This window comes from Carcharhinus amblyrhynchos, chromosome 5 (assembly GCF_965287045.1).
Source record: "Carcharhinus amblyrhynchos chromosome 5, sCarAmb.v2.hapA, whole genome shotgun sequence".
NCBI lineage: Eukaryota > Metazoa > Chordata > Chondrichthyes > Carcharhiniformes > Carcharhinidae > Carcharhinus > Carcharhinus amblyrhynchos.
Window position 1 is genome coordinate 38081867 of NC_137328.1, and position 26617 is coordinate 38108483.

At 41.1% G+C, this 26617-nt stretch overlaps 1 protein-coding gene across 2 annotated transcripts in view; it reads right to left on the reverse strand.

Moving 5' to 3' along the window:
- LOC145342982 (sodium/potassium/calcium exchanger 2-like) overlaps positions 1-4358 on the reverse strand; it is a 274412-nt gene extending 270054 nt beyond the window's left edge. For both annotated transcript variants that reach the window (XM_080188676.1, XM_080188675.1), the window contains exons 1-2: positions 4280-4358; positions 1646-2765 (exon numbers count right to left, since the gene is read on the reverse strand). In XM_080188676.1, coding sequence (XP_080044802.1) covers positions 1646-2587 — 942 coding nt within the window. In that variant the 5' untranslated portion in view covers positions 2588-2765; positions 4280-4358. The remainder of the gene's footprint in view (positions 1-1645; positions 2766-4279) is intronic.
- Positions 4359-26617: the final 22259 nt, after the last annotated feature.

Sequence of the window (26617 nt, forward strand, 5' to 3'; positions counted from 1 at the left end):
ACATGCAGTAATATTCAAACCTCAAGTTGTTGCCTTTAGCCTGGCCACCTATACGTTGTACCACCCTCCAAGTTGCTAATACTGACTACATCAGTGTGGAAATTACTGATAACAGTGCAAAGGGTCAAACTCAAAAGGTGGGCAAGGGCCATATTAAAATACTTTATTAACTGAGCTCTTAACTGTTGGCTGCAGTTTGCTAATGAAAGAACAGTGTACACTGTAGCAAGCCATAATTTAAGAATATGTGAATTGGAGGAGTGTGGAAACATCACTGATGTTTCAAAGTTCTGATGTTTTGCAGCAATGTATATGTGGATTGTCTCCCAGGTTACATATCTCAACCAGAGTATCCTGGCAAGCTAGCAAGCAGGGAACAAGTACTTCTGTTCAAAGAGGGATGGAAAAATGCAGAGAATCACCTGCATCTCAAAAGCTTAAGAGTTAAAGCCTGGAAGAGCATAGAGATCAGAGGACAGGAACATTATTCTTGCCAAAAATGGTAAAATTAAAATTCATGTGCATTTCAAACGGTTAGCTTCTGTGACAACATTCTATGTACATATCGTTCTAACTTGATCAGGTCTCAATCCAGGCAAGCTTTGCAAGAAAAGGGTTAATATGTGCAGATGAATTTTGATAAATGCACAACCCCTTCAAAAAGATTCATCTGTAAAGAACAAAAGAAAGACAGACAAAAAGAGAAACTACAGCTTCCTTTCCTTTAAAAAGTTAACAATTGATAAAGCAGAATTACATGCCAAAAGTTATTTCAGTGCTGGAAATTAAACCATTTTGGCAAGCCTAAATTAGGAACAATCATCCTCTTCAAATACCGTACAACAGATCAAAATTAGAGCTCCCCTATACTGCTCTAACATCCTTATCCTGAGCCTATGCTAGAAATGGATCGTTCTCAACCATATCAGTGTGATTTTTCTGACATTTCCTATACAGTGCAACATTGTGGCCTTCAAGTGATCAATAAGTACAGTGTAGAATAATCCCATTTCCATTATTCTGAATTTTTAAATGTAGCTTTGACTTCTCAAACACAAATGTGCATTTATTCTAAAGAAGTGGACCACTTGGCTAAAATTCCAGTGATGGTTATATTTGTTTTTAAATGACTTGCTGAGAATTGCAGCTAATTATTCATGGCTCATCTCAATTTTTGAGCACCTACCAAGTATAAACAATAAACTAGTCAAAATTACAGCAAGTCTCATGGCCTGATAATTTGACAACGCTTTTGCTTTAGTCATGCTCCTATTGTTGATACCAATGTGCCCAAATCCAAACATTGAATTTACGGCTAGACAGATTTCTGTGGTAGGGTATAAACTGAATACAAAATTTATGTCACACTATGGCCAAAAGTATCATCCATACACTGAAGGATTTAATCAGACATGTGGAAATTGTGCTCCACATATTTAAAAAAATGATAACATTGGCTATTACACAATTTATATCCTTGTCAACACAGAGGCTCATTCTCAGTTCACCAATTACTCTTCGTTAATTGCAAAATCTCATAACTCTGGAAGTCCAGTCTTGCCGTCCTCACACAAGGCCCATTGGCACCAGGGAGGGCAATTCTTTAAACTCTGTTATAATCAATTTAAAAATTAAATGCCTGTACCTTTTCATCACTTTCTGTTGCTGTTGCCTCCACCACTTTGTTCCTGTTCAACTTCTTTTTCACCCATCGTTCTAGCACAAAGTTGAATTTCATGAAGACCACATAGCATCCATAGGCTAACAACAAAATTGCACTCTCCCACCAAACGATGATATTATTCCGGAAGAAAAGGATAAGCAAAATCAGGTCAATAATATAAAAGGTCACATCTCTGAACAGTGGCCACCAGGTGAGGTGCAGGATTTCTTTGGAGAATACAGCACACATCCCAATTACAAATAGGATGTTGAAGACCGCAGAGCCCACTATGGTCCCAATCCCAACATTGCTATGAGATATAAAAACTCCTATTAAAGAAGTGAAGAGTTCTGGCGCTGACCCACCAGCCGCCATAAAAGTTGCCCCTGCCACATCATCCGAAATCTGCAGCTTATCAATGATAACTGCCAATGAGGGTACAAAAAATTCATCGCACACTATGGCTAAGGCTATGAACATATAAATCATGCCTAAGATGTGGAGGACCACCGCTCCTTTCCTTCTTTGAGCCAGCGAAAAGATATCGCGAGGATAGTCTCCACCCGTATCGTTGTTGAGGGAGAGGGTGGCTGCCCGCACTTCGTACTTTAGAGTGAGGTCGGATTTGGGGGTGTAGTTCTGAAGCTTGGAAAATTTCTGCTTTTCCTCGAACCCCAGCAGAGTTCTGCGTTTAACCTGGGGGGCCTCTCGGTTGGCTGACGTGCAGGCGAAGGCACTGAAAAGGAGGGAAAAGGCGCAGAGCGCCAACAGACCCAGGGAAAAGCCCACAATCCGCGGGAGCCTCAGCTTCCTCATCATTTGCTGCTTATGCCTTCGGAATGCCCGGCCCGCCGAAGAAAGTTGCTGTCCCCTGCACCAAACACCCTGCTCCACTGCCTCACTCTTCAAGCTTTTGGAATCCATGGTTGGCCTTTACTTTAGATGAAGTGGGAGGGATTTTTTTTCCTCAGTATTTTTAAACTTGACTGATAGCAATATGTTCTTCATACACTATTCGTCTTCATGACGCTGGGAAGAAAATTAGTAACTTTTAAAATGAGTCTTTTCTTCTGCTGGTGGAGGTGATGTGAGCTTCAATATCCTGCGGGAAACAAGGTGAGACTGAATGTAAAGAGCTTATTGAAACACCAGTTTACAAACCTTGAGTTTTAATTGAACATAAAGCAGATGTAGAACAGGCTAATTTGAAACAAAAAAACCCACATGCAATGGAGCTAGACGTGATCAAAATTTACTTCAAAATACAAAAGGGTGCCGCTACTCTATCTACATTACCAGGAGCTACAGGCGACCGCTGTCTGACTGGCTGGTGCTCCGGGTAAAGTCAGCCTCCTCTGTGGTGTTGAGCCATACAAACAGAAAGGGAGGGGAAAGAGACAAGAGCCAAGGTTCTGGCCTTTAATCACAGTCCAGTGACCCCCCTGCTGGTAAATACAGCGAGAGGAGAGATCAGGATCCACTGCAACGGCCTTTATAGATCAGTTAACTCTCTCATCACCTCAGCCCAAGGATTTAAGAATGTCCACATGGGCAAGATGTGGTGGTGGCAAAGAGGGAATCTGCAGCCCGCCAAAGGCAAGTAAGTCCGGCAGCAGCACCAGACGCAGTCACGTCAACTCCGAGGGAGAGAGAGGAAAAAAAAACACTTGTAACGCTTCACTGGAAGCAGGACAATTTCAGCGGCAGTGCCTTTGAGTAAATACGGACAGATAATGACAACATGAAAGCAAAACACTGCGGATGTTGGAATCTGTAACACAAACAGGAAATGCTGGGGGGAAAAACTCAGCGGGTCTGATAGCACCTGGAGAGAGAAAAAAATAGAGTTAACGTTTCCACTCCGTTTCTTTCTCTGAAAATGCAAACAGTCGACACGGAGCGCGGGCTGTTGCGATATTATTTTGTTTTACGTTCAGATCAAATTTGCTTCTGACCATCAGGGGCGAGCCGATTACCGCCTTAAGTCAGGTCACAGCAGAAGGACAGCTCCTTTTGCCCTTTCCGTCTTTGAACGGGGAGATCAGAGGCGCAGAGGAGGATCAAATCAAACTGTGAACATCAGAAATGCTGCACTAATCCCTGCGAGACGATTATTCAAGAAACAGTTTGGTATCTTGAGAGCGGAGCCGAGTCCCGCAGCCTGAAGGGTAATTGGATGCAAAGCAAATGCTTTCTCTACTCCAGGGAGTGGGTAAATGACAGATACAGTCTTACGGACAACATTATTTCACTGCAATGTTTACAGGCTTTTGCTGAAAGGTGCAGCTCACGACATATTGATGTTTTCTAATGTAGTCTGTACATTAAAAAAAATAAAATCTTGTTTTGACTCCGTCAGGAGGTTAACAGCAACGCTCACCGATTCCTAATGTCAATTTGTAACAATATCAAATGTTCCCATCTGGACTTGGGGCTGGAGAATCGTGAGTGAAATCGATTGTAAATCTGGTCGATTTGATCCCGTTACAATAACGGTAGAAGGTGCAAAAACAAAACACATCCCTGGATAAAGTAATTCGTTCACGTGTGCCTGAGAGTCTGCACATTTCCAAAGACTTTAATCTCATGCACTTTATATGAAATATATATTCTTACCGCGATGTTCAGTAGTAACAGGCAGACTTTAAGGGTGATGTCCTGTCCTCTCTCCTACTCTGCTGCTGCGGTCCAGCCATCAGGATGAGCTCCGGGAGACTGACTGCAGGCAGCATTCACACACATGCACATTATCAGTCAGTCAGCCTCATCCTCATCCTCCTTCAGCAGCAGCAGGTCTGAAATCTCAGGGGAGCTCAGAGACAGCGCACCATAACCTTACCAGAAGACGCTAGTGCACCACGTGAACGCCTTTCCAAATAATCAATATCGTTTCATTTTTTTTAAAGGGGGGGGGACGCAGATCTTAGGGTAAAGAAAGCATCGGATAAACAAGGAAACCTATCCACACCGTCCTATGATTATTTTTTGCCGAAGATCAGTAGTCATGGTTACGATGAACGCGGCACATTTGAATACATATTAGAGAAATGATGTTTAAGAAGTGTTAATTGGTGGTGGGGGGTATGCTTGTGAGATTGGAATCCACTGGGAGTGAGCTGCGTCCCACCAAGGTTTATCAGTGAGCAGCAGGAAGGAGCGCGCTGGGGTTCAGGCTCACTAAAAGGATCCTTCCAAAACCACACTGGGGTAGAGAAACTGTGGAATGCGTCAAATCGTGACAGCACCGGCAAAATGCTTCACAGTCAAATGAAAATTATCAGTTAGGCCACCTTGGCACAAACCCGCGTGTTTAACAAATAATGTTATTAAAGGTGTGATGTGAGTTGAAAAGAGGATGTTTTGTGAAAAAAAAGTTCACATCTGGTGTTACTTGCGTGCCATCATTTGTGGTGCGTTTTGCGCATTCCCGCGGTGTTTACAGACTACTAAACAGTATGCAGGCAAGACCCAACATGAGGAAACTGCTTGATTTGCTGACTATACTGCATTAACTGCGATTAGCCACCTATTATTCCGCAGCAGCAGAAATGGTACTGATTAGATTAATTGCAAAGTCAGCGTGTTTCAATAATAGATAAATGTTCACTTTGAATGCGTGGTGAGACAATCACGGGATGCACCATGGTGGGGGAGGCAAAGCTCTGCGTGCATTTGCTAAAGCAGCTAGATCAGGAGCTTTTGTATTTCCATTGCTGTTAGCAGTTTGTTAGCTGGCATTTTTGGCGTTTGGCAGCAAGGGAGCGTTCACCAAATGACACATTTCAAAACATTTTTGTTCGTGGATGGGAAGGGTTGAAGTTCTACATATACCAGATGTACTGGTTGCCGGCTGTTGAGAATGACAGGGATTTGGATAAATAAACCGACAAATACTATAGAAACTACTTTTTACATATGGATTGGTGTCATTAGGGGTATCACAGAATCAGGCACATTTTTAAAGCTACCAAAGATAAAGTTTCATATTTTCTTTATAGGATAACATCTGGGGACACAGTTTCAACAAATCTGTTGAACCTACAATTCTTTCAAATTGTCGAAATCTAAGTTTTGGAGAAAAACTGCTACAGATTTTGATTAAACGTGGCTCCAGAAATTCTTTGCTTGTAAAATATTCTGGCTAAAATGTCATATTTTCAATGGAGAATCGCATTCTGCAGAATAAATAATTGTCCCTTTAGTCCTTGTGTTTTTCTAAACTCCAGTGCTTTCAAAGGCAGCCACTCATTTGTGAAGGTCAGTAGGTCTTGGGAACCCATATGGTTTTCACTGAGTCTGCGCATCTCTGTTTTTGGTAAGGTTAAAATGAACAAATTCTGCAGAGCTTGCTTGAGCAATTTCATAATTATAAGTGGACTAACTCTGGGATTATTTTTTATTGTTTCCCATAAACTGCCCCCTCCCCCCATGGGAGTTGACCGGTATTAATATGGGGAATAGTTATGGTGGCAAAACCAGCTCCAGTGAAGGAAATTGGATGAAGATATTGCTACGCAATCCAATGCTCATTAGTGTGGCCGAGTGAGTATAACTAGCATAAACCTGAAATTGTTTGTTCTTGTGCTAAATTTTGAATGTCTGATGTCATCATCTTCCTGTGATCAACATAGTGATGCAAAAGGAGGGGGGAAATCAGGGCTCAGAAGAAAGTTCCTTGAATTAACAATTCATGAGCTTGATTTGTCTGCGTGAAAGATAAATGAGAAAGAGTGAGACCAGTGATCATGGTGTTTTCAATAATGGTTTCTAACTGTAACCACTAACACTAACCCAAATCCCATCACCATGTGCCATGTCAATAGTGCAAAGAACTGATGATGCCACTTGGAACAGAAAAAATGTCATCCAATACCTTGAAAAACAGAAGAGGATACTTTATTTGAACAGTATATGTTACTGAATAAAGTATGTGGATTGCCTTAGAAGTTCCCACCAACACAGTGGAGGATCCATTACTATTTACACAGTACTTTGTGGCTTGCATGTAACCACTGAGGTAGCCAATTATATATGAGCACTTAGGAATACAGGAAATCAAACAAACTTAGTGCATCCTTAATCAGAATGGGTAAGGGCCAGATCATTTTGACTTTGTGTCCCTTCATGTTCAAAACATGCATTCCAGTCAAATGTGATAGAGATACAGTATTTTAAATTATGATTTGATTTATTGTGACGTATTACATAGTGAAAAGTTTTTTTTGCATCCTATTACAGACAGCATACTGTATATAGAGAAGGAAAGGAGAGAGTGCAGAATATAGTGTTACAGTCATAAGCTAGGGTGTAGAAAAAGATCAACTTAATACAAGTTAGGTCCATTCAAAAAGTCTGATGGCACTAGTGAAGAAGCTGTTGTGGAGTTGGTTCTTATGTGACCTCAGACTTTTGTATCTTTTTCCTGACAGAGGAAGGTGGAAGAGAATATGTCTGGGGTGTTTGGGGTCCTTGATTTTGCTGGCTGTTTTTCCAAGGCAGTGGGAAGTAAAGATAGAATTTATATGTTGTTGTTTTTTGTGGTCTTGGAAAGAGCAGGAACCATACCAAGCTGTGATACAATCGGAAAGAAAGAATATCAAGGCTGATGTAAGCAGATGTAGTCTCTTCCAGTAATTGGGGGGGAGGAAATATATGCAATATAGAAGGCAAGAGATTTAGAATAATAGTCAAGAGAAAAAGCTTTCTACAGAATTGTGAGGTATCGTCAGTGGTTGCAGCACAAAGATCTGTAGTGACAAGTGGTCCTCTTGTCCTTATCCAAGACGAGGCTCAGCTCAGGCACTTGATACAGATGTCAGTGCAATAATTCAAGCCAGGAATCAAGAGCTCTAAATAAAATCTATAAATAAATAAATACCAATATACCTTATCTTTTGCTTCAATGAGTTGGATTGAATGTGGCCCGCCTGGAAATTTGATCACTTCTATTGACGTCTGTGCTGCGGCTTCAGTAGGAGTGGGCAAAATGGCGGGTTACCCTTTATGGGAGAGGAGACCTGCAAGGAATGTCTGGTTCAGCCGATATCACTGAATTAGCCAGTGCTCTGTTGCAAACCATATAGGCCTGAAATATTAGGAAGACGGCTGACTTTAAGCAATACACTGGAAGACGAGCAAAATATAAAAGGTATGCATTTATACAGCACCTAATCATGTCTCAGAGATATCCCATCACTTCATTTACATTTTACCACTTTTCATTGCAATGACAGCTGAGATGAATATCAGTCATTTTCCCACACAAAATCTGACAGTAACATAATTAGTTGAGCTGATTTCAGCAAAGCTGATTCAGGAAGGGATATTAGCTAAAACACAGCAAGCATTCCTCCCCCTCTTTGAATGTTGCCCCTTTGTAATATCCTATTGGGCCAGGATGATACAATTCCTGGCCCAATAAAGTAAAGCAGATTTAGTTTCACTTCTCATTTAAAAAATGGATTCTGCAACACTGCTGCTTTCCCTCTGTCAGTAATGTTTTATTGGACAGTAAGATCAAATTCCTGGCAAGGGCTTGAGCCCATAATTCTTTGATTCAAAGTCCAACTGAGTTAGACGACACAGAAATGAACATTTATGATATGTGCCTGCCATAAGGGGATTTGAAAGGAAGTCAATCTCTTACATTACATCTTGTATATTTGGTGCCTCTTCTCACCCTGAAATGCTTCCCCATGGAAGCAAATGAGGAAATTAACCAACTTCTGTAAGGTAACTTGAATTACTAACTTGTTTGTATAATTGAGAATGTATAGAAAAATGCAATTGTGAAGTGATTTAGTTATAATGCTGTTTTTGCAATTTGTCTGCGCAGCCAGAATTCGAAAAGCCAGTTTAAATAGTAGATACTTCAAAGGATGGTACAATTTCGTTAAAAAATGTCCACAATGCCACAGAGAGTTTGCTGATCCCAAACAATCTCACTGCTTTCATGCATTAGTATTGTTCTACTTGCAAGGCAAAGTGATCTTCAACTGACATTAAGGCTCCTGCTCTTGAAATGGACCCAAGTAATATGGATTTCTAGGCTTATTCAACAGGATTATATTGGAAATCATTTGAAGGAAAGCATAGAAAAAATGAAAGCTGGCAAAGCTGTAAACTTCACCCTAGCTGATAGCAAGTACATAATGTTTATGTCAGGTAACATTATCCTACTGAAGAACAATCATCCAGGTGCACATTTGGGCAATGTCACTAAGAATGCCAATGTAATAATAGTGATCCTGCTGAATTGGAATCTCTTCGTTTTTAGTAGAAATAGAGGATCAGCCAGGCAGCGCAGTGCAGATGATCTTGAAAATAAGTCAGAAGACAGATGATTCATAGTTTACAGTTGAGGAAAATAAATTGACAGAGTCCATGTTCAGATCCAGTCTGGTTACTAGTCCTGCTGTACTGTCTGTCTGAGTAGGATTGTTCATTCTGGAGGAAGTCCATGAGTCTCAAATACCCACTGCTCTACTCTCAAATATATGTGCACATATTAAGGGTGTATTCTTCAGCTGGGTGATGCATTTATTATAGAAGGATAGGCCACTTGGTTCTCATGGTGACTTCCTGATGTAGCTGTCATTGCCTCTGATAAAATCTTATTAGATGTGCCAAAAACCATTAGGATCAGGCAAGCAGACAGTTAAGGGCTTGACTGACTTGCCTGCGGAGCCTTCTGGGTCCTTGGCACATGTAGGCCACACTCTACTCCCAATTCAAGAACACTGGCAGCGAAACCTTACAGCCAGCCATTGAAGCTGCTTTTTTCCATTAGTAATTACAGAGAGCAGTGGTAAGCTACATGTTCCAGACCACATTCATTAGATAAATGCAAGGGCCAAAGTCAAACTGCCAACTTCTACTGGCAACAAAATGGAAACATTTAAAAATACTGCATTTGAATCATATTGCATAAGGTGTTTATATTTCAACGCTCAGGAGAAACAATCACAGGAAAACTTGGGAATAGTGAGCAGGACATAACAATGGAGAAGAACGCAGGCAAAGAATAATGGGCTTATAAAGGGCTATCTTCTCTACATTCAAAATCATCCACAATGGGTATGATAGCATTGTTACTGGAACAGTAATTCAGAGGCCTGGAATAATGTGTTAGAAATATGAATCCTAATTCCACCTCGCTATTTGGGCAATTTTAATTCAATTAATTTTATGAATCTGGAATGCCAAAGTTGGGAGAGCAATCCCAAAGAGTAGCACCAGCCTGACATAGGTTGGGTCCTTCTGGTTCCACCTACCCAAGGGCAATAGACCTTGCATTTGTCCGTCCCATCCCGAGGTGGGTAAGACTAAAAGATTTAAGTCATAGTTAAATGCACAAAACCATACTTTACAATCAATGACAATCAAGAGTCTTCCATTACCTTCCTTGACTATGTCCTGCCCTATATGCAGTACACACTCACTAGAGGAGGTGGTACATTCAGAGGCAGTTGCCCTGGGAGTTCTCAACATGGGATCCCATGGAGTCCAAATCAAGCCAAGGTCAAGGAAACCTCCAGTTGATTACCATCCCTAGGCTGATGAACCATTTTGAACACCACTTGGAAGTTACACTGAGAGTGGCAAGGGCTAGGTAGAAGGATAAAATGCCAATGTTCATCAGCCAGAGAGGCTTGGAACCTCTGACTGAGCTGGATGAATTGTAAAGGACATAGCTGCCAGACTGAACCAACAGCAGATGGTGAGAGAATTAACACAAGGGAAAAACCTGCTTGGCCTCATCCTTACAAATCCACCTTTCACAGACTCTTCTGTCCACCACACAGACTTTGTAGAAATGATGTCCTATTTCCACACTGAAGATACGTTGTATCATTGTGTGTTACCTTCTCATAACACTAAATGACAGCTCAAAATTGGGCATCCATGAGGCACTGCAGGGCATCAGCAGGGTTACCAGAGTCTGTAACCTCATGGCCAGGCATATACCTCATTCTGTCATTACGATCAAATCAGAACACCAACCCAGGTTTAATTAGGAGCAAAAGAAAGTCTTGCACTTAAATATTGCCTTTTGAGACATCAGGAAACCCCAGAGCTCTTTACAACCAATTAGCTATTTTGAAATATGGTCACTGTTGTAATGTAGGAAACAAGGAGAGGATCAGGAATTGGCTATCAGATAGGAGACAGAGGGTGGTGGTGGATGGTAAATATTCATCATGGAGTGCAGTTACGAGTGGTGTGCCTCAGGGATCTGTTTTGGGGCCACTGTTGTTTGTAATTTTTATTAATGATCTGGATGAGGGTATAGTTGGGTGGATTAGTAAATTTGCTGATGACACCAAAGTTGGAGGTGTGGTAGATTGTGAGGAAGGGTGTCATAGTCTGCAGGGAGACTTAGATAGGTTGCAGAGCTGGGCCGAGAGGTGGCGGATGGAATTTAATGCGGAGAAGTGTGAGGTAATTCACTTTGGTAGGAGCAACAGATGTGTCGAGTATAGGGCTAACGGGAGGACTTTGAATAGTGTGGATGAACAGAGGGATCTAGGTGTGTGTGTACATAGATCCCTGAAAGTTGGGAATCAAGTAGATAAGGTTGTCAAGAAGGCGTACGGTGTCTTGGCGTTTATTGGTAGGGGGATTGAATTTAGGAGTCGCAGTGTAATGTTGCAACTGTACACTACTCTAGTGCGGCCGCACTTGGAGTACTGTGTGCAGTTCTGGTCCCCGCATTACAAGAAGGATGTGGAGGCGTTGGAGAGGGTGCAGAGGAGGTTTACTAGGATGTTGCCTGGTATGGTGGGGAGGTCCTATGAGGAGAGACTGAGGGATCTAGGGTTGTTTTCGTTGGGAAGAAGGCGGCTAAGAGGGGATCTTATTGAAACATATAAGATGATTAGGGGTTTAGATAGGGTGGATAGTGATAGCCTTTTTCCTCGGATGGAGAAAGCTAGCACGAGGGGGCATGACTTTAAATTAAGGGGGGGTAGCTACAGGACGGATGTCAGGGGTAGGTTCTTTACCCAGCGGGTGGTGAGGGATTGGAATGCCCTGCCTGCTGCAGTTGTAGATGCGTCTAGTTTGGGAGCGTTTAAGAGATCTCTGGATAGGTTTATGGACGAAAAGGGATTGGTATAGGCTAGTGGGTCATTGTTTTTGTAACTGGTCGGCGCAACATCGTGGGCCGAAGGGCCTGTTCTGCGCTGTAATGTTCTATGTTCTATGTTCTATGTTTAATCTGTACATAGAAAGCGCCACATGCTGTAATGTATAATGACTAGATAACCTGTTTCCTTTTGCCATGTCAATTCAAGAATTAAAATTAATCACGGCCTGAATTCTACACTCTGAACCATTGGTTTTTGGGGGGGCATGAAATTGAAAGAATTGGATTTCTCTGGGTTCCTGTCTGACCTGATCTCATAGCAATTTCACACTTGGATGGGCAAGGCCTCAGACAGGATACTGTACCTAGTTGCGGTCCTTTTAGGATCTTTTACTGCCCAGCTCAATTTTAGCACTGGTAAGAAGATTTACCTGGCCTGAAGGAACCTGAAGATGAATGGGCTTAGATTTCAGGCAGGAAGGGGAGAATTGCTCCCCTCAGAAAGACTCTTATGACTTTGGTTCCCTTCCCCCATTGTCCAATGATCTCTGGACCACAGACACACATGCACTGTCTCTGCAGGGACAGAAAAGCTGCCAGCCAGTCTGACAGCAGGACTTCCTCCTGAGGGAGGGCAGAAGTCCTGCCTGTAGCCAACTGATGCTGTTCAGTGTGAAATGGCTAGCGGGCACTCAGCAGGTAACATTTACTTTTGCAACTCCGCAAGGGTTGTTCTTTGACATCCCCCTGACTTGTCTCGACAAACATCTTTGAATTCTACTTCAGGTTCCAACCAAATGGTTAGTGATCATCCTTCCTTTTGGATAAGGTGCATCATCATCATCATTTCTGTGTTCTGCATCTGTCTGTGCTTGGTACAAAAGAGCCATTTAACCATGGCAGCAGTGACTTGTCTTGGTCTTCCTTTCATTTCAAGTAATAGTGTCACTGAGAATTACCCCTAAAAATAAAGCATTTTTCTGGGCATTTAACATTTGAGGAGGCCAAGTGGTATTATCACTAGACTATTAATCAGCTAATGTTCTGGGAACCCAGGTTCGAATTCCGCCATGGTAGAATTTGAATTTGTAAAAAATATCTGGTATTAACAATCTACTAATGACTATGAAACCATTGTCGATTATCAGAAAACCCACTGGTTCATTAATGTCCTTTAGGGAAGAAATCTGCCATCCTTACATGGTCTGGCTTACTTGTGATTCCAGATCCACAGCAATGTGGTTGACCCTCAAGTGCCCTTTAAACAAGGGAAACTAGGGATGGACAATAAATGCTGGCCAGCCAGTGATGCCCATGTCCCACAAATAAATATATATTTTTTAAAAAACTGTATAATTGTACACTTTATTCACATATGAGCTGCAAATTGATGGAGCAATATCTGTTGCTATTCGTGTACAAAATTATACTGGGCATGGGAACCAAGTTATGCCATGCATGAGATCAGTGGATGCATGGAAGTCAGCAAATCTATAGAAATTTATTGTGCTGATGCTGTTTGTTCTTTCAAAGAATTAAAATGTTGGGCAAGCAGAACAAGACACCTGTTACCTCTGTGGTGAGTTTGTGTGCATTAAACTGGCTTACAGTGCATACATTGTCGGTGCTTATGTGAAACAATCCTGAGGTATATATATATTGATGGCCATGGTGACTTTCGTTGCCACTTTGAGTGCCATACGGAACCTAGACTTGTGGGGCATCTTTCAGCATATGGAACAACTCTGGTAACTCTTAAGGAAATGCTCCTCACTCATTTCTGAGTTACTTGTTTTAGAATTATACACTGACCCAGTGGAATTGGCAAACTGACATGAATTTGTACACCTGCTCACCTCCACGCTTGCCCCCATTAGGGGCTAATAATCCTGCTCATAGTCATAGTCATAGAGGATGTCATGTGTGACTTGGCTTAGGGCCAATTTGGTGCTGACATAAAGGCAAAAAACCTGACTGGAGGAATTTAGCTGGAGAGTTCTGGGGAAATAGGCAGATACAAGCACTTGTGAGGAAAAAGAATTTGTGGGAAGGATGTAGTTTGCAAAGAGAGAGCAAGGTATTTGAGGAAGATGCGATTAGGGTGGCTTCAAAACTGGAGGTGGGTAATGTATGAGCAGAGCGAACAATTTACAATTTTACCTTGTGTGGGGGCCATAGAAGGAAGTTGAGTGGTCAACAGTTTAGTGGGAATACCGTCGAGAAAGCAAGGTGGTTGCCATGGATAAGCAGAGCTTAGAGCGCATTTAGATAAAGAAAACAAAAGAGAGATGTGGGCTCATGGTTAGAGTGGAGACGTCTTGGGAGGACTTTCAAAATTTGCAGATGACACAAGTGTGGAAATATTGTGAACTATGAGGAGGACAATAGGTTAGTGGAATGGACAGACACCTGGCAGATGAAATGTAACATAATGAAGATTGGAGTGATACATTTTGGTAGGAAGAACAAAAAGAGACAATAGAAAATAAAGGATACAATCTTAAAGGAGGTACATGAAACCCACAACCTTGAGGTATATGTACCCAAATCATTGGCAGGGAAAGTTGAGAAAGTGATTAAAAAGGCATACGGGATCCTGGCTCTCATAAATTGAGGCATAAGAGTACAAAAGAAATGGATAAACACAGGTTTAGCCTGTGTAGTCTTGTGTCCAGTTGAGCGCATCATGCCCTAGGAAGGATGTGAAGGTTTTAGAGAAGGTGCAGGAAAATTGACAAGAATGGATTTAGGGACGAGGGTCTTCGGTTGTACGGATTGATTTGAGAAACTGGGTCTGTTCTTTTTTGAGAAGGTTGAGAAAAGATTTGATAAAAGTTTTCAAAAGCATGAGACCTCTGCACAGAATAAATAGAAGGAAATTGTTTCCACTGGCAGAAGGCAAAGGAGCAGTGCTCGGAAAGCTACCAAACAAACCTGTTGGACTTTAACCTGGTGTTGTGAGACATCTTACTGTGTTTACCCCAGTCCAACGTCGGTATCTCTACATCAGAAGGCACAAGAGCCAGAGAACACCAATTTAAGGTAATTATCAAAAGAACCTACAGCAACATGAGGAAAATGTTTTACACACAGCAACTGGTGAAGATCTGTGAGTGTATGATGGAGGCAGTTTAAATTGGGCTTTCAAAAAAGAATTAGATCGACACTTGCACAGAAAAACATTGGAGGGTATTGGAGAAAGGATAGACAATGGGACTAGCTGAGTTGTTTTTGGCATGATGGGCTGAATGGCCTCCTTCTGTGTTGTAACCACTCTATGATTCAATAAATGAACATAGAGGAATTCAGGTGACATAGGCATAGCAGAAATTATGAGAGGTTATATACAGAGAACAGGGTATTTCAATTTGAGAGAGTAGGAAGTCCTGTGCTGGAATAAAGTTGACTTGTAGAAAGCATGGAGTGAGTTCAGAGCATTGTGCATCATTGTCCAACTTCACAGACAGTTAGAGAGGCAATGTATCCTGAAGGAAAGTCTAATTATCAGTGGGGAACAGTACTACCAAAAGTCACCCAGTGGAATGAGAGTGTTGAGGAGGTATAGTCAAGTAGGAGCTGGCGGAAATTGACCCAGAAGTCCAGTGGGGCTAGACAGCATTAGCAAATTGGTTATACATCAGAGGAATATTGAGAACAACTCCCATGAACCAAAAGCAGTGAACTCGAGGGAACTTGGGGACATGGGGAGAGGGGTGTGGAGGGTGAGTTAGAAATATAAATTCTAATGACCCACACAAGATGAATGGATGTTCAGATGTTATATATTTGTGTCTGTTGATATAAGCACTCAGTTGACATAAATTTGTAAGTATAGAGAAGTTATTTTTGCATTATCATTAATAGTAAATCAACGGTAATGAATACTGTGAATGATTCACTGATACTACAGTAATTTTAAATTGAATGTTTAAATGATATTATTAGTCATAAAAACAAATTTCAAGTATATGTAAAATTCACATGGAAAGCCTCATTTAATTTTACTCTTTTTTTTCCATCAAATACAGTATTGAAATAGACAATGACGGCAGGGATCTTCCAGAGAACTGGTATGTGATGACATCCACGCTTGAGGATCACTGCTTTATAAAGCAATTGCTGCATATTTGTCAAGTGTTTTTCTGCAGTTGATAACCAGAAAATTGTCCAGTCAGAATACATTAACAAATATTATATAAAGCAGCATCAAGAAGTTGTTTGAGTGACAGTTTAGAATCCTGCACCTTACCCTTGCACTAAGTTCCCTACATTATGCAAGTTCCATTTCTACTGGATCGTTTTTTTGTTCATAAGCTATTGCATAATGTTAAATTTTACTGTACAGATTTTTCCATCAAAAAATACAGATTATGTTACCCTGTCAGCATTGAAATAAAGACTATGTGTGTGGCATGGTGGCACAGTGGTTAGCACTGCTGCCTCACAATGCTAGGGATCCGGGTTCAATTCCAGCCTCGGATCACTGTCTGTGTGGAGTTTGCACACTCTCCCTGTATCTCCATGGATTTCCTCTGGGTGCTCTGGTTTCCTCCCAAAGTCCAAAGATGTGCAGGTTAGGTGGATTGATCATGCTAAATTGCCTCTTAGTGTCAAGGGGACTAGCAGGGTAAATATGTGGGATTATGGGGAGAGGGTCCGGGTGGAATTGTTGTCGATGCAGGCTTGATGGGCTGAATAGACCCCTTTGCACTGTAGGGATTCTATGAAAGACTCATCATACACTCTCATAGTCTAACTCGTTATTTCCCAGGATGTCAAAACTGTGGAACTCCTCACAACTGCAACTTATATTTATATAGCGCCTTTAAGGTAATGTCACAAGGGGCTTCATAGCAGCATTATAAAGCAAAGTATGAAACTGAGCCACATAAGGAGATATTGGCTGGAATTTTACCACCCCATCCACCATGGGAATTGGAGCGGGTGAGGTTGGGGGGGGTGGGAAACAGTAGGAAGGTCTGTGATTCTCTGTTGGGGTTTTACGGTGTCAGCACAAGCAAGATTATAAAATCCTGCTCATTAGATCAGTTGCCCAAAAGTTTGGGTAAAGAGGTAGGTTTTAAGGAGTGTCTCAAAAGAGATGAGAGAAATAGATAGAGAGGTGTATAGAGGGTTTCCAGAGCTTGAGGCTGAGGCAACTGACGGTGTCACCTACAATGGAATCATTAAAATTAGAGGGGCAAGAGAGGTCAGAAAAACAGGCAAGCAAATTTCTTGGATGGTTGTGAGATTGGAGGAGATTACAGAGATAGGGAGAGGCAAGACCATGGAAGGATTTGAAAACAAAGTCGAGAATTTCAAAATCACTGTATTGCTTGACTGGGAACCATTGTAGATCAACGAGCATGGGGCAATAAGAAAACAGGACCTTTTAAATTCAGTTTTGGGATGTGGACGTCACTGGCTGGCCAGCATTTATTGGCCATCCCTTGTTGCCCATGAGAAGCTGGTCATGAGCTGTCTTCTTGAAACACTGCAGTTCATCTGCTATGGGTTGACCCACAAATTGGTACAAGTTATAACATGGGCAGTGGAGCTCGGATGACCTCAACTTGAGGTAGAATGTGGGAGACCAGGCAGAATTGCATTGGAATAGTTTAACTCCAGAAGTACTGACAACATGAACAAGAATTTCAGCAGCAGATGACCTGAGACAGGAACAAAGTCGTATGCTGTTATGGAAGTGGAAAAATGGGTGGAATTTTCCTGCCCCGCCTGCCAGGGAAATCCGTAGCCAGTGAGACAGAAAATTCAGCAGACCGTGCAAAAATCCATGGCCTTGGGCGGGAACATCTGGTCTTGGGGCATGCATGTCCAGAAAATCCCGCCCAGTGTGTTGTTAACAATTACATGAATTTGAGTTGGGAAGCTCAATTCTGGGGTCAAATGTGACATCAGTAGATCCAATTTGCTTTTAAATATCTGTTCAGAAAAACTTCAAAATATTTATTTTCAGTGTGAACTGGCTTAATCTCAGACTGCTGCTAGTCAGAGGGTTGGAGTTGATGGTTAGGAATTGGAGCTTCGATTAGGGATTAAAATAAATGGCTTCCATTTTTCCAATTGTCACCTCCTTCCATGTTTCCTTTCTCCTTGAATCTCCTTAGCTGCAATTTACCTGAACACATCATGCACACCTTCTACATCTTCATACCTAGCATGATATAAGTAGTCAGTTAAAACAGTGAATCTCCTTTAGAATTGTTCAAGATTTTTTTTAATGGAGCATTTAACTAAGGGGTAATTATTAATAAAGAAACATACTGATGACCCTTAGGAGCTCTCACTGTAAAAGTTAAGATGTCAATTTTTGTCACAATTGGAAAGACAACTCCAAAGCTAAAGCATCAGAGCAAGTTAATTCTGGCTGTTTGAGGAAAATATCTTGCTTGAAAATTACTTCAAAGAGGGATGAACTCTTCCTTAAGCAGTCCCATAACTAAAAGTTAGATTTTATAAATAGGCCACTTGGTTTAATCAGCCTACATGATCATATCAACTATGGTCTTTCATTAAATCATTTGAATCCTTTAATTTTTGTAACCTTTATATTTCTTCTATAACATTTGGCCTTACCAGTTATAACATTTGATTCTTCACTTATTGAAATTTTGGTTATGCAGTAGAATCTTGATCTGGTAAGGGCAGGTGTATATACTAGCCATTGATGGTGCTTTTTCTAATCACAGCAATCCATATAATTTGACCACCTCCATGCTGATTTGATTAAAAAAAGGGGAAGAACAGGCTACACCTGGACTAGACTACATCAGACTTGTGCTCAAAGAGTTCTTGAGTGTCTTCAGTCGCATTCAATCCAGAGCTTCTCATAAACATACAGCAACCAGATACTTTAAATAACCCAACCCTGACAGTTGTACTCAGAAAAAACACAAGGTAAGAAAGAACAGTGCAACAAATTAGAACATTCGGAGGAGGAATATGATGACTCTGAATTCTTTTGAGCTATGGTAGAGAATGTTCTTTACCAATTATAAATTCCTGGCTCGCACCAGATATTTTTATGGGTTCCACATAGTCAGCTTCTCCTGTAAATGGACCCTGGATCATTTATGATCAGGAGTTCCTGCCTAAATCTCATCATACGATAGAATAACCCAGAGTCATAATGCTGAAAGCTCCTTGTTATGTGTATCACATGCTATAATCTCACATGGACCCCTATCTTCTGAAATGTGTTCTAAATGAATGCTTTCATGAGATAAGGTCAACATACTCCAGTTTCTTGATTTATTTTTCATATTATGGATGGAGGAGCAGACTAATGATTTACCACAAAATACAACATGATTTGTAATTCTCCCTATTCTGGACACCAAATTTTATGAAGGATGTCACTGCCTTAAACAGGGTGCAGAAGATATTGACTAGAATGGTACAATGGCTCAAGAGACTATAGTTATGTGGACATATTAAAATAGCTATGATTGTTCTTATAGCCATCAAGATTAAGGGGAGATTTAATTTGAAATCATGAAGTGTCTTGATAGAGTAAATAAGGAGAAATTGTTTCCATTGGGAGAACTATCAGTAACCAGTTAACACGAATTTGAGGCAATTGATAAAATAGCCACATGTGACTTTAACTTTTTTATATTGTGATCTAGATTGCATTGCCCAAAAGGGTGGTGAAAATAGACCCAACAGTAACTTTCAAAAGGGAATTTAATAATGACTTGAAGTGGAAATATATTCAGGGTTGTGGACAAAGAGCAAGCAAGTGGTAACAATTGAATAGTTCTTTCAAAGAACTGTATAAGCATTATGAGCTGAATAATCTCCTTCCGCACTGCTAGCTTCTATGTTTCTCATGGTACAAATGTGGAACAGTGCACCTATTTGTATGCTAGATACAACAATTTCTGGCTAACAACCTTGTTGAAACTATTCTGTCTGAAGAGAATTTTTTCTCTGTAATACTGGGACAGCTTTCTAACAGACCTAATGGGGTAACTGTTATATATTTAAGTGGTTGCATAGTTGCTTTAAGAGCTGATCACATGATTTGATGGTGCTGTCATGAGGGTGATTCACAGGCTGATATTTATTTTTAGTTTCCATATGTACTCTATGCAGCAAAAAGCTACTAGAATTAATTTGAATCTTTGTGCGCAAACTATTTCTTTTGTTTTCTTTTTGTTAAAACTCACAATCCCTAACATGGTTACGATGTTACAGTAATTTGCAACATTGCTGCCTAGGTAGTGACCTGGTAAAATGGATCTCCTCCCTGTTATGTAGCTGTCTGATTTTATCCCAATAATCTCAGGTTACCAATCAGCAATGTGGGAAATTGAATATCACCTTCCAACTTTTTCCATTATTTCAGAGGATCCAGATTTTAAAGAAGTTGGATTTTTGGATGCATGAAATAAAAATACTGAATCTGACTTTATATCAAAACCATAAGGTTCAACCAAAATTTCCTCCCAGACAGAATAGTCAGAAGTCCCAAAATTCAGATAGGTTGCTCAGATGCAGGTAAGTATGTTAAGGCTGATGCATTTTGTGGCAGGCAAGGGCCTCACTCCAGGAACAGTGGGCATGATTATTCCGATACTGGAGTTTCCCCACTCTGTTACGCAAAGGATGTGTCCCCTGCAAACTCTAACAGCTATAACATCAGCATCTATTCAGCAAAGTGGGAAATTGCCCAGTTTGTCCACAAAGCAGGACAAATCAAATGTAGCCTATTACGGCTCCATCAATCTACTCTTATCTTCAGCAAAGTAGTGGCTCAGCTTCCCACTGGGCTGATCCCTAGAGTCCTCACAGATCATGTGACCCTCAGGAAACCCCACCCCTCTGCATTGCAATTTGCAACTCCCCAAGTCTCCTTCAACAGCACCTTCCAAACTGCACCCTCAATCACCAAGAAAGACAAAGGCAGCAGGCTCGTGGGAGCACCACCATCTGTGAATTCTGCTGCAGCACACACACCATCCCGACTTGGAACTATACTGCCATTCCTTCACTGAGTCAAAAATCCTGGAACTTTCTTCCTAACAGCATTGGCATTTACCAACATCACATGGAGTGCAGTGGTTGAAGAGGGTAGCTCATCACCACCTCCTGAAGGGCAATTAGGGATGGGAATAAATGCTGGCCTAGCCAGCGACACTGTCATCCCAGGAACTAATACAAAAAGGATGCAGGATGCTGTTTACTGCAAGACAGCCGCAGGTTACTCAGGAATGTTCTTCAAGAGCAAGGTTTCCATTCCATTAATAGGCGACAGGTGTATAACCACAGAAAGATTGCTATGCAGGTGTGCGCAAGATTGCGTGAGAGCTGCCATGATGCTTTCGACCTGTAACAGCCCAAACATCTTTTACCTTCACACTGGCAACAGAGTTAACAGGTGACTGCTAGCAGACACCAAAAATGTGGTTAATGATACCTCTCAGAGGTCCAATAAATGACAGTTAGTACTCCAATCAGAGCCATTCCAACAACCAGATGTGTCACCAAACAAGCCAGTGACATAACGATGATGTATTGATCACTTGATCCAAGACACATCATCGCAGTGCTTGACACTTAACTCCGCTTATGATTGAGCCAGGCTTCTCCAATCTTTCTGCCTTTGTGTTTGGAAGGCCTGTCAATCAATCACCCCTTTTTTTTGTTGCTGCTCAATGATCATCCCGTCAATGGCTCCCAGGGTACAATGGCTGTATCCAATTGAGCAAGAACTTGCAGAGGACTTGGAGCTTGCCCTCCAATACTCCAACACCTACTGCTGCCTCTATCACTACCATCTGTTCTTGCTCGCTTGTGAAGTGTGAGTTGGCAGAGGGAATCTTAATTAACTGTCTGTCTGGTCTCTTCCAAAGTGCAAGCATCTTAGCTGGTGCATTGTCTTCATGAGTTCTGTGATGGTGCACCCTCAGAATAAATGAGCCCTTTTAAAAAATCATTTTTCATGACTTTCCTTTTTTGTAATTCATTCATGGGACATGGGCGTCGCTGGCTGGCCAGCATTTATTGCCCATCCCTAGTTGCGCTAGGAGAGCAGCCATATTGCTGTGGCTCTGGAGTCATGTATAGCCAGACCAGGTAAGGATGGCAGAATTCCTTCCTTAAAGGACATTAGTGAATCAGATGGGTTTTTCTGACTATCGACAGTAGTTTCTTGGTCATCAGTAGATTCTTAGTTCCAGATTTTTTCTTTATTGAATTCAAATTCCATCATCAGCTGTGGTGGGATTTGAACCTGGATCCCTGGAACATAAATTGAGTTTCTGGATTAATAGCTTAGTGGTATTATCATTAGTCTATTGCCTCCTCAACACCTGCTACATGTGTGAAAGCACTATGAGAGATAAAAGAGTTGAATGAGTTTCGGCAAGGCAAGAATATTGCAACTGCTTATACGAACATGACATCGCTTTTGACATCAGGTTGACATGACACTGAGTGCTGTATGACATTGGTTGACTGATATATATTTAATTGTGTCACCAGATAGCTGAGCTATTTCCATCTCAGATGGTCACACATGCCTGAACTCCACTGCTCTCCAGTGCCTTTTCCTTTTGTACTTGTGAATTGCAAGATGACTGAAGGATTACTCCAGTTCTCTGTCTGCCTTGTGCTCTATGCTCTTTCTCCTTCAAGGAAAAAGTAAAGGGACCAAGCAGAGCGCAATGGCATATGTTCACCTGGTGGATGAGGGTAACCAGAATGGAGAACTATGACATTGCATAAGGATGAGCATGCATGCTAGTGGTGGACAGGGAGATGGGAATGTGAGGAAATGCAGGGGGAGAGAAAGGGGTGAGTACTCCTGTCAGATGAACTGAGGAGGATGTGATAGAATAATTTGAGAAGACAAGGGGGTGGTGGTGGTGGTGTTGTGCATAGCTGTAGGTCGGTGAATGTGCCATTTATTTACCTTTCCTAGCCTGGTTATGCCTTTATTGCTTCCTACCCTGCATGCTCCTGCTGTTAACCTCTTAGGAAGCCACTGACAGATACAATTAACATAGTTCAAGTTTTCCCATGTGATGTTGGACACCCCCCCCACCCCTATCAGCTCCCAGCGAGTCACCCAGATGAGATCCAGCGGCTGGCTGATCCCTTAAAGACATTTCAACCTCAGGGTGCAGCTTAGCCCCAGTTTATTTGAGCACTGTACAAAACTGCTGCACGCTGAGTTTACACAGGAAAATTATACGTTAAGTGTTACTATATTACTTCCATATTGTTTCTAGCTCTTTTGTATATCTCCACGTCTTTTATGTAGGAGCTCACTACGCCTACCTCACTGGAAATATATACCAATGCAGAAAGGTCAGTTAAGCTCCAGTACTGCCCAATGGTCAATGTTCCCTCCAAGCTATGTGACCTCTCAAGTCAGACCCTTTAAGTAACCACTCGTTACCATGCAAAAAAAAAATTAAAGGGCTCACACACTTAAACAAATCACCACACACTACAAAAAGAAAATTAGTAAGTTAGCCAGTGTGTGAAGTTTCCAAATTTATGTTCAACACTGGCATCTTGAACTGATTCTGAATGATATAGCTGTACCAGTTTTGTTTTCACTGTATTCATGAGGGAGTGCAGCTTAAGCATGGCAACTATTCTTGTATCGCTCCAGTACTGTAGCATTGCCATAAAAAGACTTTGGTGTGGAATAGACTAACTTTACCCAGCCCCGACTTTCTCAGATATTGAATACAAGAACTAAAGATATTATTTTCTCTTATGCTATCAAAAAGGATTATGATTTCCTCTGACTGGATGGATATTGTCTTTATGAATCTTAAACAGAATTGTGTGATTGCTACACAAAAATCTGGTCCAACGTTGTAATAATATGTTTATAAATCCTCCATGAATTTATAAATTGTGCTTTATCTTTAAAAGCTTTTTTCTAAATGGAGCCATGAGTCAAAATCACTGGTAATGCATTTATATGAAATTCCATTGTCCTCTATTTAAAAGAGCTAATGATTTAATATTATCATGATGTGCACAATTTGAGTTCCAGATTATTACATCTTTTATAGTGAAAAGTGAACAGGTAGCTTACTTCTGTTCAAATAACTGATCTATTGTGCATACTGCTTCTTGCACCATCTTCCTCAGCCATATGTTTGTAGTTCACACATCATCATCTATACTCCTTCCTTTTCTCAATCACTTATTCAACTGCACCTGTCACATAACATGGGCTATGTGTACACTACCTTCAATCTTAGATTCAAAACAATTGAATAGTTGTAATAAAAATGTGATTAAGAACGCTGTCACGCAATTTCAATTTCTTGATATTCATAAGGCAGTCTGGGTTAAGTGTGGCAACTCTTTTCCTGTCCCTCTAGAAGAGAGGACTAATAGCCCAGGCAGACAGCTTCAACATTGCAGAAACAGGACTTAGGTGTGGAATAGCTAGCCCGTGACCTTCTTGGATTGAACTCTACTCAGACAGTTTGCAAACTTGTAAAATGTCACCTAAATGTTTTCATGTCACATTTAAATGAGGAGGAAGGTGGCTAATTGAGTAAATATAATCTAATAGCTCAGAAGTACTATTTGAATGGGTTTGAAACATATCAGTCATATCAATGACTTCATATCAATTAATTTCTTTAGTTAAAGGTAAACTCAAACTGAAAATTACATTTTTGGTTTTAATATATAGCTGGTCAATGAGTTCGTTACTTTGTCCATTTTTTCCATTTTTAAATAAATTCAAATTTAATGAATTAAAATTGAAATATTGGGCAGTATTATTTCAATTGATTAAATTAAACAGACATTCGCTAATGTAACCACATAAGGTCTAGTCTATGGCTGTACATGGGGACAAAGGAAGTGAAACACTTGCAATGCTTATTCGGAAATTTCTGATTTATAGAACTATTGTTGTAATGAGCCAATCAGTAAACACTGCAGATGGAATTATCTTGTCCATTATTGCACTTTGACATTATCAGTCGTCAAGATCTAAAGGATGAAATTTTCCAAACAAATGGCAAAGTGTCAGGATCTGACTGAAAGCCAGCATGTTTCTCCCCAGAGAAAGAGACAGGTTTTCTCTTTGGATCTTCTGACACTGTCAAAAAAAACCAGGATGGTGTATATTTTGCACTGTCATTCTTAAGGGGTGGTGCCTAAAGTCACTGGCAGGGCTGGCTCCACAGAGATCCGTGTCCAATGATCTCACTTTGAAGTTAAAGTTCACCTTTCCCCATCATCACTGGTATTGGGGCATCAGAGATCCCTCCACCCTGCCCACAATGTAGATACCCCTTCTCTCCTATGCGATGCAGGTATCTCCCCTCCCCCCCCCCCCCCCCCCCCCCACAGCAACGATTGCCCCCTTGCCACATAATGGGAAGCCCCTCCCCCCCATTGGGGTTCCCTACAGGCACCGCCCTGGTACCTGGCAATGCCAACATGGCAATGGCAAGGTGTGACGGAGCAGTGTTGGGGCACTGCCCAGCTGTTTCCCTCACCACATGGGGCTATACTCACTTCCAATCCCCCGGTGTGGGCATCGTGACTGGTTTGGATTTTTGGAAACCGGTAGTGATTCCTGTCGGCATTACATCATGCCAGAGGGTGGTGGGGAGAGCGCATAAAGGGAATCTGGAAGCTATGGAGTGAAGCCATTTCTGTATGTTTAAATATATTTAAATCGATGGGACCAGGTTCACACTCTCACAGGGTGGGAATTTGATGACACTCCGACATTTCTCTGGCTCAAATCCCATGAGGGCCCTCCCTTGAGAATTAGTGGCCATAATGGGATTTATGCATGGGTCAAACTTGCCTAGAAATTCCTGGCCAAAATCTATTTTGGGTGTTATCATTGCAGCTACATTTTTGTACTTGCATTAATTGCAGCTACTCATTTTACCACACCAGTAGGAATTCAGTGATTAACCTGGTAAAGAAACCACTAAATAGACTAAAACAAACTCGCTGATTACTCTGGATCACTTTTGATTGCTAAAGCTTTGTGCCAATAAAATCAATACATGCAGTATGGTTTCATTTCTCCAGGCTATACACATTTACTTGTCTGAAAATTGTTACCTAATGTGCAGGAAGTATTTACTCTGTGGGTATGAAGTTATAGGATGATCTTATGCACTGATCTGCAGTCAGATTTACCAGTCAGACTTTCTTGTAGATAGGAATCTGGAAATAAATTTCAGTAACATTATGAACTGTGTACCCTGAGCATTTGTATTAGATTTTTCCATGGTTCTTTTACAGTGGCATTGAACCCATTTAAAATAAATTAAATTAAAATAAATGGGTTAAAACCCCCAAGAAAATGGTGCAGAAATATTTTGATTCATGTGTATTCATTAATAATATGATAAGGATTCTAAAGTTCCACACATTGGTGAATGTGTCTCTCCTCTTGGAGTTAACACTTAACAGTGATATTTCCTTCTGAGTTCCTCTCATCGTGGTTAGACATTTTCTTTGGGGAAAATGTAATAGCTGGTTTACCTCTCAACTTTTTCATCTATTGTGTAAAAACATTGATATGGGTTATTTTCTCTTTGTGAACACTTGCTCAATAAAAATGTAAATTTTTTGTCAAAAATTCATTTTCCTTTATGGGATATACACATTTTTAGAATGCCACTCTAATATTTTTCAAAGTATGATCCTGGTTTTTAGATTCATCTTTTTATATTGCGTGCATTGAGAAATGTTTCCACATCGAGGGGAATCCAAAGCTGGGAGCGAGTCAATCCATGAAGGAATTCAGGAGCAACTTCAGTCCCAGTGCAGTTAGAACTTCGTAGAAGGAGGCCATTTGGTCCATTGAGCTTACACCCAACAATAATCCC